General features: G+C 47.9%; 1 protein-coding gene across 1 annotated transcript; it reads left to right on the forward strand.

Annotated features, from left to right (window-relative positions):
• Positions 1-3,006: 3,006 nt before the first annotated feature.
• On the forward strand, positions 3,007-4,467 carry LOC119358604. Its single transcript, XM_037625076.1, has one exon. It carries the CDS (start codon positions 3,007-3,009, stop codon positions 4,465-4,467), a length of 1,461 nt encoding a protein of 486 aa, XP_037480973.1.
• Positions 4,468-14,098: the final 9,631 nt, after the last annotated feature.

The following is a 14,098-nucleotide window of genomic DNA, read 5'->3' on the forward strand; positions in this document are numbered from 1 at the left end:
GCCATACAACATTGCGGGTCGAACCGCCGTTCTATAAAACTTGTATTTTAGATTTTTGGCACTCTCTTGTCACACAGAATGCCAGAAGCTTGGCTTACTAATGAAACATAAACTAGAAAATAAGAAAGAGTTATATGCAAATTATCATCATCACACAGTCCATACTAGCATTACTAAAGTTGATGCTAACTGAAGTTGGCTTATAAGCCCACAATCAGCTATGTGTAACTCCATGCATGGTACCGGAAAAGCTATATACTGCCTCCGTCCCAAAATATAAGGTGGTATAGTTTTTTACATGATTAGTACTCATGTACATGGGAGTTCAGGTGACGATGATGAGTTCTCTGCTGACACAGCTGAGCTGCGGCACATGAGTCGTTGCTGAGTGCCAGACATCACACTATTATTCATTCCAGTTTTAGAGGATCTCCAGCCGCGCCCCAGCAAGGCCCCCCAGGCGATTTTTTGGCCGCCGGCACCGAAAAATCGTCCCACTTGCGTCCCCAAATGCCCTTTTTTCACCGGCTCGGGCCGAAATTGGCGCCGACGGACCCAGGCCGAATCCGGCGCGCTGGGGGCGCTTGGGGGCGTCGGCCGAATCGTTTTTGGCACGAGCCAGTTTTAGAGGATCTCCAGCCGCGCCCCCAGCAAGGCCCCCCAGGCGATTTTTTCGCCGCCAGCGCCGAAAAATCGGCCCAGTCGTGTCCCCAAATGCCCTTTTTTCACTGGCTCGGGCCGAAATTGGCGCTGGCGGACCCAGGCCGAACCCGGCGCGCTGGGGGCGCTTGGGGGCGCCGGCCGAATTGTTTTTGGCACGAAAATTGGCGAGCCCTCCTTGGCAGCGACTCGGCTCTTCTCGTCGCGTCGTCGTCCTCATCGCCTCGGTTCCCGCGGGGGAATCAATGCCAAAGCTGCCCCGCGCTGCCGCACCGGTCAGCCTCCTCTAGATGCCTCACGGGCGGCGCAGTGAAGACGGGCCGACGTGCGTCACTCGCTCGCCACACGTACGCACGGCGGCCACGCGAGCGCCGCCTATATAAGCCCCCTTCCCGCACCGGTGAGCCACGCACACACCTCGCTCTCCACCGCCGACGCCCCCGTTCCTCCCTCTCTTCTCGCCCTTTCCAGTTCACCCCAATGGCCGAGCGTTTCCCAGGCAATGGCGCGGCGGCGAACGGCTTTGGCCGCCGCCACCTTCACGAGGATGAAGCCCGGCTTCTCTATGAGGCCAAATACATGGTCCCGCCGGACATGCGGGTGCCCGGGGCGTGGAGGATAAGCGCCGGCGGGGTCCCGGTGCCAATGCCGCCCACCGGGGCGGCGCGTCGCGCGGAGATCGCCCGTATACGTGCTTCTCTGCCGCAGCTGGCGAGAGAAGGGCCGAGGTACACCCCCAACAACATGCTGTGGGAGCCGTACTTCAGTCGTCGCCACGCCGAGCGGCTCGAGGCCACCAACGGCATCGTGCCCTCCGGGAGGCTCAACGCTGATGGCCGCTGCCGATGGTGGGGCGTGCCCGGCCGCACGCTGGAGGCCGTCCTCGAGTACATCGAGGGCGGCAACACGCCCAGGCTTGAGTACCCCGCTCCCCCCACCTTCTCCCGCCGGCGTGGGAGCTCGTGGACGCCGAGACGCATGGACCCGGCGTCCTCCTCCTCGTCCGGCTCTCCCTCCCTCCTCCCCGTCAAGCCGGAGCCCCAGTACGTGCCGATCAGCCAGCGCACCCGCAGCTCTGGCGTCCGCATCGCCGAGTCCTCCCCCACCTCTACCCGGCTCGTCAGGCCGAAGGTGGAGCCTGGCCTCCCCGCGGAGTACGAGGCCATAGTCCGGCGCGGCTTCTCCAACGAGGCCGCCCTAAAGTGGGCGCGGGGCGACTACCTCCACGACGAGATGGCCCGATAGCGCCGAGCCCTGCAGGAGATAGCCGCCCGCCAGCGTGGGCGCGAGGACGAGAACAGCGTGGTGATCCTCGACGGCGACGAGGACGAGGACGCCCCTGGACCGTCCAACCTACCGCGCGTCAGCGACCCTGGACAGGGGTGCAGCAAGGACGGCAGCCGCGGAGGAGGCGACGACGACGACGACGACAGCGGCGGCGGCGGCAACTACACGCAGTTCTACAGGCTCCTCGGCATGTAGAGCTTCAAGGGCGGCAGGCGGCGAGGAACGGCGAGGGTGACGGCGGGTCTAGTAGTGTTTTTTTTCTTCTTTTTAAAATATTTGTCTTATGTTTGAACTCGCCGAAGTTTGGTTGGATTTGCGCCTTGTTTGTGTGAATGTGGGGTCAGATTTTGTTTTTCAAAAAAATGTGGGCGCGGCGACTCGGGAGCATCATGCCCCCAGCACGCGGTTAGTGCCGGTACGCCCGCAGGCGGCGATTTTTAGCACCTCCTAGGGGCCCAATGGCTGAAGATGCTCTTAGTGTTGTGGAGATCAACATCAGGTCAAGCCTGAAATCTCAAAAATGCACAAGATGCAAGAGTTTTTTAGCACAAGATTACTACTCACGTACAGACTTACCACTGACAAAGATAAAGACCGCATACCATTACTTTGCCAATGAATTGCGTTCTGCTTTCTCCACAAAGTTCGTCTGCAAAAGCTTAAACAATTTCCATGGTCAAACTTTGTTAGAGTAGACTGCAAGGTATTGTGATGCCAGTAATTCCCTCACATGTAAAATGTAAAAGGAGTCCACGAAAGATAATAAAATATACATTTTGTATGGAACAATAATCAATTTGGACCTACCTGCCTACTGTGAATATTATAAATATTGGCCAACTTTATTCATGCTGCTTGGAAAATTTGCTTCTCCTTGTCACATCTTTGGACATTTAATTAAACTAGACAAGTATGCGTGTGTCACCAACCCACTTGATGCAGTCAAATCATCCCTTGAGACTTTTCTATTTTGCCAATAGACTCTGCAAGACTTGGTAGAGGCCAGTCTAGTTAAATTTGTCCACAGGCGGCCAACAACTTACACCATCAATCCTGGCCATGGAGGTTGCCATGTCTGCAGTTGTAGGTGAACTCGTGAGCCAGTTCATCTCGTTCCTGATGAACAAGTGCAACTCCTTGAGGCATGCCCAATCAGAGGAGGAGAAGGTGGTGGAGAGATTACACCACCTTCTGATGAGAGCCGGCACCATCGTTGAGGAGGCGGACACACGGTACATAACCAATTCTGGGATGATGATGCAGCTCAAGAAGCTCTCAGAGGCCATGTACCGAGCATATGGTGCGCTGGACAACTCCAGGTACCTTGCCCTCCAAGACAGTGCAGGCTTCGACGAGGTTAGCATCAATGACTCATCTAGAAGCGAATTATATTTAGCCAAGCGCTCTCGAACAACAAATGATAAGGCCACACGCCTCGAGTCACATGATGCCTTGGAAAGTTTAGAAATTGCTACTGCTAACATGGCAGAATTTATTATTCTTCTCAGTGGATGCGAGCGCATGTCTCGTAGGCCATACGATGTTTATCTTTACACCGACAACTTCATGTTCAGCCGACATACTGAGAAGCAAAAGCTCTTGAGCTTCTTGTTGCAGCACAACAACCCTCCTAGTAATCATGCACCGGAAGTTCTTCCGATCATAGGTGGTGTTGGATTTGGAGAGAAAACATTGGTTGCTCATGCGTGTGGCGAGGAAAGGGTTCGCTCACGCTTATCCTTTATTTTGCAATTGAATGGAGATAGCCTCTTGACGATACTTGACCATGGAAGGACTATGAAAGGTATGATGTTGGTAGTTATTGAGTTTGCTTCTGATGTAGATGATGATGAGTGGAAAAGATTTCACTCGTTTTTCATAAGAATGGGCAAAGGAAGCAAGACCATCATCATAAGTAAACTTAAAAGATTAGCCCGGTTTGGATCGGTGAAACCAATTTTCCTTACTGCTATGTCTTATGGTGAGTTGAGGTACCTTTTCAAGACACTGGCATTCGGAAGTGTAGACCTTGCAGAACATCCACGGCTAGTACAGGTAGCAGATGAATTTGCCATGTTAGTGCACGGTACGCAATGTTCACTTACCTCAGGAAATGTGTTCGCGGACATGTTGAGAAAGAATCTTGATGTTCAGTTTTGGCGTAGCATATTGGACAAGGGGATAAGATACGTTAACAGAAACCTCTCCAGACATAATAGTGTCGACCAAGCCATACTTATACAACAAGGCCATCCATTGGTTGTAACGGACCTTGCTTTCGATCCACTTAGCGTGAGACCTTATACAAATAATGTTTCAAGCAAGAAACTGCCAAGTGTGACGTTTGGGGAACTTCTAACAGACCCTAATGTTAGACCAAAAGGAGACTTTATTATAGTTTCATGGGAATCAAGGATACCGCCTCATAATTCATTTGCTTGTTTTCCTACAAGTCATGCTCAGGATACACATGAAGGTAGTACTTTGCCAGGGAGGAAGCGACGTGGAGAACCAATTTAGTTTTGATTGAGAACTTGTGTAATTTAACTCTTGTTGTATTCTCTGATACATGAGAAACGTACGCATTGGCATGGGTGTATAAAGCATTTTATGGAGTAATTATATACCATTGGTCTAAACTTGTGAGAGATCTCAGACTCGGTTAAGATCCCAGTATGCCTCTACAGAATTAGATTAGATTATGCGAACTACTATGCGCCGGGATTCTTCCCAGTAGCGCCTCCCCAAAATCCACAGACTTAGCCAGATTTCAGAGAAGGGAACCAGTTTAAATTTATATTACCGAGGATATCGAAGAACTGGCAGAGCACCGCGGGGGCGCACGTTGCCGACGGCGAGGCCCCCACGCGCGTGATCCCTTGCGGATCTCAAAAAGTTGACCTAGGCGGCTCCCCTCCCACCGTCCCCGCACTTGACTTCAGCGAACACCATGGCTCCGCTAGAGGTGGGATGGCGGTTCTAGGTCCTCGGCGGCGCGGCTCGCTGGTGGCCTCGGCGCTGCCGCCATGGTGGTCTGGGGAAGGAAAAGATTGGGGATCGATTCATCAGCGATGGTAGGAACTGACTATGGGGCCCACTGGAAGCAGAAACTGTATGACGTTTGTTGGCTAGGTCCCATACGTCATAGGCACAACATATTGGTTCGAAAATTCTTTTTTTTTTCTGCTGGAAAATTTCTGATATATTCATCTTCAATCGTGATAGTATAACGAACACTAGAAATAATAAAAAATACATCTAGATCCGTAGACAACTTAACGACGACTACAAGCACTGAAGCGAGCCGAAGGCACGCCGTTGTCATTGCCCCTCCCTCGCTGGTGCCAGATAAATCTGTTGGGGAACGTAGTAATTTCAAAAAAAATCCTATGCACACGCAAGATCATGGTGATGCATAGCAACGAGAGGGAGAGTGTTGTCCACGTACCCTCGTAGACCGAAAGCAGAAGCATTAGCACAATGCGGTTGATGTAGTCGTACGTCTTCACAATCCGACCGATCAAGTACCGAACGTACGGCACCTCCGAGTTCAGCACACGTTCAGCTCGATGACGTTCCACGAACTCCGATCCAGCCGAGCTTTGAGGGAGAGTTTCGTCAGCACGACGGCGTGGTGACGATGATGATGTTCTACCGACGTAGGGCTTCGTTTAAGCACCGCTACGATATTATCGAGGTGGACTATGGTGGAGGGGGCACCGCACACGGCTAAGAGATCCAAGAGATCAATTGTTGTGTCTTGAGGTGCCCCCCAGCCCCCGTATATAAAGGAGCAAGGGGGGAGAGGCACCCGGCCAGGAAGAGGCGCGCCAGGGAGGAGTCCTACTCCCACCGGGAGTAGGACTCCCTCCTTTCCTAGTTGGAGTAGGAGAAGGGGGAAGGAGGAGGGAGAGAGGAAGGAAAGGGGGGCACCGCCCCCCTCCTTGTCCAATTCAGACTAGAGGGGGAGGGGGCGCGCGGCCTGCCCTGGCCGCCCCTCCTCTACTCCACTAAGGCCCATCTTGGCCCATTAAACCCTCGGGGGGTTCCGGTAACCCCCGGTACTCCGGTAAAATCCTGATTTCACCCGGAACACTTTTGATATCCAAATTGTTGGAAATATGCTCTAGAGGCAATAACAATATGGTTATTATTATATTTCCTTGTTCATGATAATCGTTTACTATCCATGCTATAATTGTATTGATAGGAAACTCAGATACATGTGTGGATACATAGACAACACCATGTCTCTAGTAAGCCTCTAGTTGACTAGCTCGTTGATCAATAGATGGTGACGGTTTCCTGACCATGGACATTGGATGTCGTTGATAACGGGATCACATCATTAGGAGAATCATGTGATGGACAAGACCCAATCCTAAGCCTAGCAACAAAGATCGTGTAGTTCGTATGCTAAAGCTTTTCTAATGTCAAGTATCATTTCCTTAGAACATGAGATTGTGCAACTCCCGGATACCGTAGGAATGCTTTGGGTGTGCCAAACGTCACAATGTAACTGGGTGGCTATAAAGCTACACTACGGGTATCTCCGAAAGTGTCTGTTGGGTTGGCACGAATCGAGACTGGGATTTGTCACTCCGTGTGACGGAGAGGTTTCTCTGGGCCCACTCGGTAGGACATCATCATATGCACAATGTGACTAAGGAGTTGATCACGGGATGATGTGCTACGGAACGTGTAAAGAGACTTGCCGGTAACGAGATTGAACAAGGTATCGGATACCGACGATCGAATCTCGGGCAAGTACAATACCGCTGGACAAAGGGAATTGAATACGGGATTGATTAAATCCTCGACATCGTGGTCCATCCGATGAGATCATCGTGGAACATATGGGAGCCAACATGGGTATCCAGATCCCGCTGCTGGTTATTGGCCGGAGAGGTGTCTCGGTCATGTCTGCATGGTTCCCGAACCCGGGTCTACACACTTAAGGTTCGGTGACGCTCGAGTTGTTATGGGAATTAGTAAGTGGTTACCGAAGGTTGTTCGGAGTCCCGGATGAGATCCCGGACATGACGAGGAGCTCCGGAATGGTCCAGAGGTGAAGATCGGTATATTGGACGAAGGGTATTGGAGTCCGGAATTGTTCCGGGGGTACCAGGTGATGACCAGCGTGTCCGAAAGGGGTTTCGGAGGCCCCGGCAAGCGTTGAGGGGCCTTATGGGCCAAGGGGAGAGGGCACATCAGCCTACTAAGGGGCCGAGCGCCCCTCCCACCCCATCTCACGTAACCAGGAGAGGTGGGGGCGCCACCCCTAGGGCAGCCGCCCCTCCCGGCTTGGGGGGCAAGTTACCTAGGGGGTGGGGCGCCCAAACCCATCTAGGGTTTCCCCTGTGGCCGCCGCCCCTCCCTTAGGGAACCCTAGGGCGCCTCCACCTCCTCCCTTCCCCCTATATATAGTGAGGGAGAGAGAGGGCAGCCGCACCCTTCCCTTGGCGCAGCCCTCTCCCTCCTCCAACACCTCGTCCTCCTCCGTAGTGCTTGGCGAAGCCCTGTCGGAGAACCACGAGCTCTATCACCACCATGTCGTCGTGCTGTCGGAGTTTTCCCTCAACTTCTCCTCTCCCCTTGCTGGATCAAGAAGGAGGAGACGTCCTCGAGCTGTACGTGTGTTGAACGAGGAGGTGCCGTCCGTTCGGCACTGGGATCATCGGTGATTTGGATCACGGCGAGTACGACTCCATCAACCCTGTTCACTTGAACGCTTCCGCTTACCGATCTACAAGGGTATGTAGATGCACTCTCCTTCCCCTCGTTGCTAGATTACTACATAGATTGATCTTGGTGATGCATAGAAAATTTTGAATTTCTGTTACGATCCCCAACAGTGGTATCAGAGCTAGGTCTATGCGTAGTTTCTATGCACGAGTAGAACACAAAGTAGTTGTGGGCGTCGATTTTGTCAATTTACTTGCCGTTACTAGTCTTATCTTGATTCGGCGGCATTGTGGGATGAAGCGGCCCGGACCAACCTTACACGTACGCTTACGTGAGACCAGTTCCACCGACTGACATGCACTAGTTGCATAAGGTGGCTGGCGGGTGTCTGTCTCTCCCACTTTAGTCGGATCAGATTCGATGAACAGGGTCCTTATGAAGGGTAAATAGAAATTGGCAATTCACATTGTGGTTTTGGCGTAGGTAAGAAACATTCTTACTAGAAACCTATAGCAGCCACGTAAAAACTTGCAACAACAATTAGAGGACGTCTAACTTGTTTTTGCAGCATATGCCGTGTGATGTGATATGGCCAAAAGGATGTGATGAATGATATATGTGATGTATGAGATTGATCATGTTCTTGTAATAGGAATCATGACTTGCATGTCGATGAGTATGACAACCGAAAGGAGCCATAGGAGTTGTCTTAATTTATTTATGACATGCGTGTCAACATAAACGTCATGTAATTACTTTACTTTATTGCTAACCATTAGCTGTAGTAGTAGAAGTAATAGTTGGCGAGACAACTTCATGAAGACACGATGATGGAGATCATGGTGTCATGCCGGTGACGATGATGATCATGGAGCCCCGAAGATGGAGATCAAAAGGAGCAAAATGATATTGGCCATATCATGTCACTATTTGATTGCATGTGATGTTTATCATGTTTTACATCTTATTTGCTTAGAACGACGGTAGCTTAAATAAGATGATCCCTCACTAAAATTTCAAGAAAAGTGTTCCCCCTAACTGTGCACCGTTGCGAAGGTTCGTCGTTTCGAAGCACCACGTAATGATCGGGTGTGATAGATTCTTACGTTCGAATACAACGGGTGTTGACGAGCCTAGCATGTACAGACATGGCCTCGGAAGACATGCGAAACACTTAGGTTGACTTGACGAGCCTAGCATGTACAGACATGGCCTCAGAACACGGAGGACCGAAAGGTCGAACATGAGTCGTATAGAAGATGCGATCAACATGAGATGTTCACCGATGATGACTAGTCCGTCTCACGTGATGATCGGACACGGCCTAGTCGATTCGGATCATGTATCACTTAGATGACTAGAGGGATGTCTATCTGAGTGGGAGTTCATCATATGAACTCAATTATCATGAACATAGTCAAAAGCACTTTGCAAATTATGTCGTAGCTTACGCTTTAGTTCTACTGTTTTAGATATGTTCCTAGAGAAAATTTAGTTGAAAGTTGATGGTAGCAATTATGCGGACTGGGTCCATAAACTGAGGATTGTCCTCATTGCTGCACAGAAGGTTTATGTCCTTAATGCACCGCTCAGTGAGCTGAACCTCAAGCGTCAGTTGTAGATGTTGCGAACATCTGGCATACACGTTTTGATGACTACATGATAGTTCAGTGCGTAATGCTAAATGGTTTAGAATTGAGGCACCAAAGACATTTTTGAAACATCGCAGAACATATGAGATGTTCCAAGAACTGAAATTGGGATTTTAGACTAGTGCCCACGTCAAGAGGTATGAGACCTTTGACAAGTTTCTTAAGCCTGCAAACTAAGGAGAAAAGCTCAATCGTTGAGCATGTGCTCAGATTGTATGAGTACAACAATCGCTTGAATCAAGTGGGAGTTGATCTTCCAGATGAGATAGTGATGGTTCTCCAAAGTCACTGCCACCAAGCTACTAGAGCTTCGTGATGAACTATAACATATCAGGGATAGATATGATCCTTGAGCTATTCGCGACACCGCGAAAGTAGAAATCAAGAGGGAGCATCAATTGTTGATGGTTAGTAAAACCACTAGTTTCAAGAAAGGCAAGGGCAAGAAAGGGATACTTCATGAAACGGCAAATCAGTTGCTGCTCTAGTGAAGAAACCCAAAGTTGAACCCAAACCCGAGACTAATTAAGTGCTTCTGCAATAAGGTGAACGGTCACTGAAGCAGAACCACCCTAGATACTTGGTAGATGAGAAGGCTGGCAAGGTTGACAGAAGTATGTATTGGACATACATTATATTAAATGTGTACTTTACTAGTACTCCTAGTAGCAGCAGGGTATTAGATACCGGTTCGGTTGCTGAGCGTTGGTAACTCGAAATGAAAGGCTACGAAATAAACAGAGACTAATCAAAGGTGAGACGATGATATGTGTTGGAAGAGTTTCCAAGGTTGATGTGATCAAACATTGCACGCTCCGTCTACCATCGGGATTGGTGTTAAACCTAAATAATTGTTATTTGGTGTTTGCGTTGAGCATGGACATGATTAGATTATGTTAATCGCAATACGGTTATTCATTTAAGGAGAATAATGGTTACTCTGTTTATTTGAATAATACCTCCAATGGTCTTGCACCTAAAATGAATGGTTCATTGAATCCCGATCGTAGTGATACACATGTGCATGCCAAAAGATATAAGATAGTAATGATATTACCACATACATGTGGCACTGCAATTTGAGTCATATTGGTATAAAACGCATGAAGAAGCTCCATGTTGATGGATCTTTGGACTCACTTGATTTTGAATCACTTGAGACATGCGAACCATGCCTACTGGTATATATGCATGAAGAAACTCCATACAGATGGATCGTTTGGGCTCACTTGATTTTGAATCACTTGAGACATGCAAATCATACCACATGGGCAAGATGACTGAAAGGCCTCATTTTCAGTAAGATGGAACAAGAAAGCAACTTGTTGGAAGTAATACATCTTGATGTGTACAGTCCAATGAGTGCTGAGGCATGTAGTGGATATCGTTATGTTCTTACTTCACAGATGATTTGAGTAGATGCTGTATATTTACTTGATGAATCACGAGTCCGAATTATTGAAAGGTTCAAGTAATTTCAGAGTGAAGTTGAAGATCATCATGACAAGAGGATAAAATGTCTATGATATGATCATAGAGATGAATATCTGAATTACGAGTTTGGCACAAAGTTAAGACATTGTGGAAATTGTTTCACAACTGATACAGCCTGGAACACCATAGTGTGATGGTGTGTCCGAACGTCATAACTGCACCCTATTGGATATGATGCATACCATGATGTCTCTTATCGAATTACCACTATAGTTTATGGGTTAGGCATTAGAGACAACCACATTCACTTTAAATAGGGCACCACGCAATTCCGTTTGAGTCGACACCGTATGAACTATGGTTTAGAGAAACCTAAGCTGTTGTTTCTTAAAAGGTTTGGGGCTGCGACGCTTATGTGAAAAAGTTTTAGGCTGATAAGCTCGAACCCAAAGCGGATAAATGCATCTTCATAGGACACCCAAAACAGTTGGGTATACCTCCTGTCTCAGATCCGAAAGCAATAGGGATTGTTTCTAGAATCAGGTCCTTTCTCGAGAAAGAGTTTCTCTCGAAAGAATTGAGTGGGAGGAAGATAGAACTTGATAAGGTTGTTGAACCTTTACTTCAACCAGAGAGTGGCGCTGCACAGGAAAAATGTTTCTGTGGCACCTGCCTCAGTTGAAGAGAAAGCTAATGATGATGATCATGGAGCTTCAGATCGAGTTACTATCGAACCTCATAGGTTGACAAGGGTGTGTACAACTTCTAAGTGGTAACCCTATCTTAAAGGTCATGTTGTTGGACAACGATGAACCTATGAGCTATGGAGAAGCGATGGTGGGCCCGGATTCCGAAAATTGGCTCGAGGTCATAAAATCCGAGAGAGGATCCATGTATGAAAACAAAGTGTAGACTTTGGAAGAACTACTTGATGGTCGTAAGGCTGTTAGGTACATGTGGATTTTAAGAAGCAGACGGACGTGGATGGTAATGTCACCATCTACGAAGCTCGACTTGTGGCGAAGAGTTTTTCACAAGTTCAAGTACTTGACTACGATGAGATTTTCTCACCTGTAGCGATGCTTAAGTCCGTCAGAATCATGTTAGCATAAGCTGCATTTATGAAATCTCGCAGATGGATGTCAAAACAAGTTTCCTTACCAGTTTTTGTAAGGAAAGGTTGTATGTGATACAATCAGAAAGGTTTTGTCTATCCTAAGGATGCTAAAAGGTATGCTAGCTCTAGCGATCCTTCCATGGACTAGAGCAAGCATCTCAGAGTCGGAATATACACTTTGATGGAGTAGTCAAAGTTTATGGGTTTATACAAAGTTTGTTAGAAACTTGTATTTACAATAAAGTGAGTGGGAGCACTACGACATTTCTGATAAGTATATGTGGATGACATATTGTTGATCCAAAATGATGTAGAATTTCTGGAAAGCATATAGGGTTATTTGAAAAGTGTTTTTCAATGGAAAACCTGGATTAAGCTACTTGAACATTGAGCATCAAGATCTATAAGGATAGATCAAAAACCGCTTAATGGTACTTTCAAATGAGCACATACCTTGACATGATCTTGAAGGTGTTCAAGATGGATCAGTCAAAGAAGGAGTTCTTGCCTGAGTACTAAGGTATGAAGTTAAGACTTAAAGCTCGACCATGGCAGAAGAAAGAGGAAGGACGAAGGTCGTCCCCTATGCTTTTGTCATAGGCTCTATACGGTATGCCATGCTGAGTACAACACCTGATGTGTGCCTTGCCACATGTCTGGCAAGAGGGTACAAAGGTGATCTAGGAGTAGATCACCCGATAGCGGTCAAAATTATCCTTAGAGAAATAGGGATATGTTTCTCGGTTATGGAGGTGATAAAGATTTCGACGTAAAGAGTTACGTCGATGCAAGCTTAACACATATCCGGATAGCTCTGAGTAGAGATACCGGATACGTATAATGGAGCAACAATTTGGAATAGCTCCAAGTAGAACAGTTATTTGAAATGGCTCCAAATATAGCGTAGAGATTTGCGAAGTTCATACGGATCTGAATATTACAGACCCGTTGACTAAAACCTCTCTCACAAGCAACATGATCAAACCCAGAACTTATTGAGTGTTAATCACATAGTGATGTGAACTAGATTATTGACTCTAGTAAACTCTTTGGATGTTGGTCACATGGCGATGTGACCTGTGAGTGTTAATCACATGGCGATGTGAACTAGATTATTGACTCTAGTGCAACTGGGAGACTGTTGGAAATATGCTCTAGAGGCAATAACAAATTGGTTATTATTATATTTCCTTGTTCATGATAATCGTTTATTATACATGCTATAATTGTATTGATAGGAAATTCAGATACATGTGTGGATACATAGACAACACCATGTCCCTAGTAAGCCTCTAGTTGACTAGCTCGCTGATCAATAGATGGTGACGGTTTCCTGACCATGGACATTGGATGTCGTTGATAACGAGATCACATCATTAGGAGAATCATGTGATGGACAAGACCCAATCCTAAGCCTAGCAACAAAGATCGTGTAGTTCGTATGCTAAAGCTTTTCTAATGTCAAGTATCATTTCCTTAGACCATGAGATTGTGCAACTCCCGGATACCGTAGGAATGCTTTGGGTGTGCCAAACGTCACAACGTAACTGGGTGGCTATAAAGGTACACTACGGGTATCTCCGAAAGTGTTTGTTGGGTTGGCACGAATCGAGACTGGGATTTGTCACTCCGTGTGACGGAGAGGTATCTCTGGGCCCACTCGGTAGGACATCATCATATGCGCAATGTGACCAAGGAGTTGATCACGGGATGATGTATTACGGAACGAGTAAAGAGACTTGCCGGTAACGAGATTGAACAAGGTATCGGATACCGACGATCGAATCTCGGGCAAGTACAATACCGCTGGACAAAGGGAATTGAATACGGGATTGATTAAATCCTCGACATCGTGGTTCATCCGATGAGATCATCGTGGAACATGTGGGAGCCAACATAGGTATCCAGATCCCGCTGCTGGTTATTGGCCGGAGAGGTGTCTTGGTCATGTCTGCATGGTTCCCGAACCCGTAGGGTCTACACACTTAAGGTTCGGTGACGCTAGAGTTGTTATGGGAATTAGTATGTGGTTACCGAAGGTTGTTTGGAGTCCCAGATGAGATCCCGGACATGATGAGGAGCTCCGGAATGGTCCGGAGGTGAAGATCGGTATATTGGACGAAGGGTATTGGAGTCCGGAATTGTTCCGGGGGTACTAGGTGATGACCAGCGTGTCCGAAAGGGGTTTCAGAGGCCCCGACAAGCATTGGGGGGCCTTATGGGCCAAGGGGAGAGGGCACATCAGCTCACTAAGGGGCTGAGC

This window comes from Triticum dicoccoides, chromosome 2A, assembly GCF_002162155.2.
Source record: "Triticum dicoccoides isolate Atlit2015 ecotype Zavitan chromosome 2A, WEW_v2.0, whole genome shotgun sequence".
NCBI lineage: Eukaryota > Viridiplantae > Streptophyta > Magnoliopsida > Poales > Poaceae > Triticum > Triticum dicoccoides.

Excerpts from the sequence above, each read along its gene's own strand:
- LOC119358604 (XM_037625076.1), top strand. The coding sequence starts at position 3,007 with ATGGAGGTTGCCATGTCTGCAGTTGTAGGTGAACTCGTGAGCCAGTTC.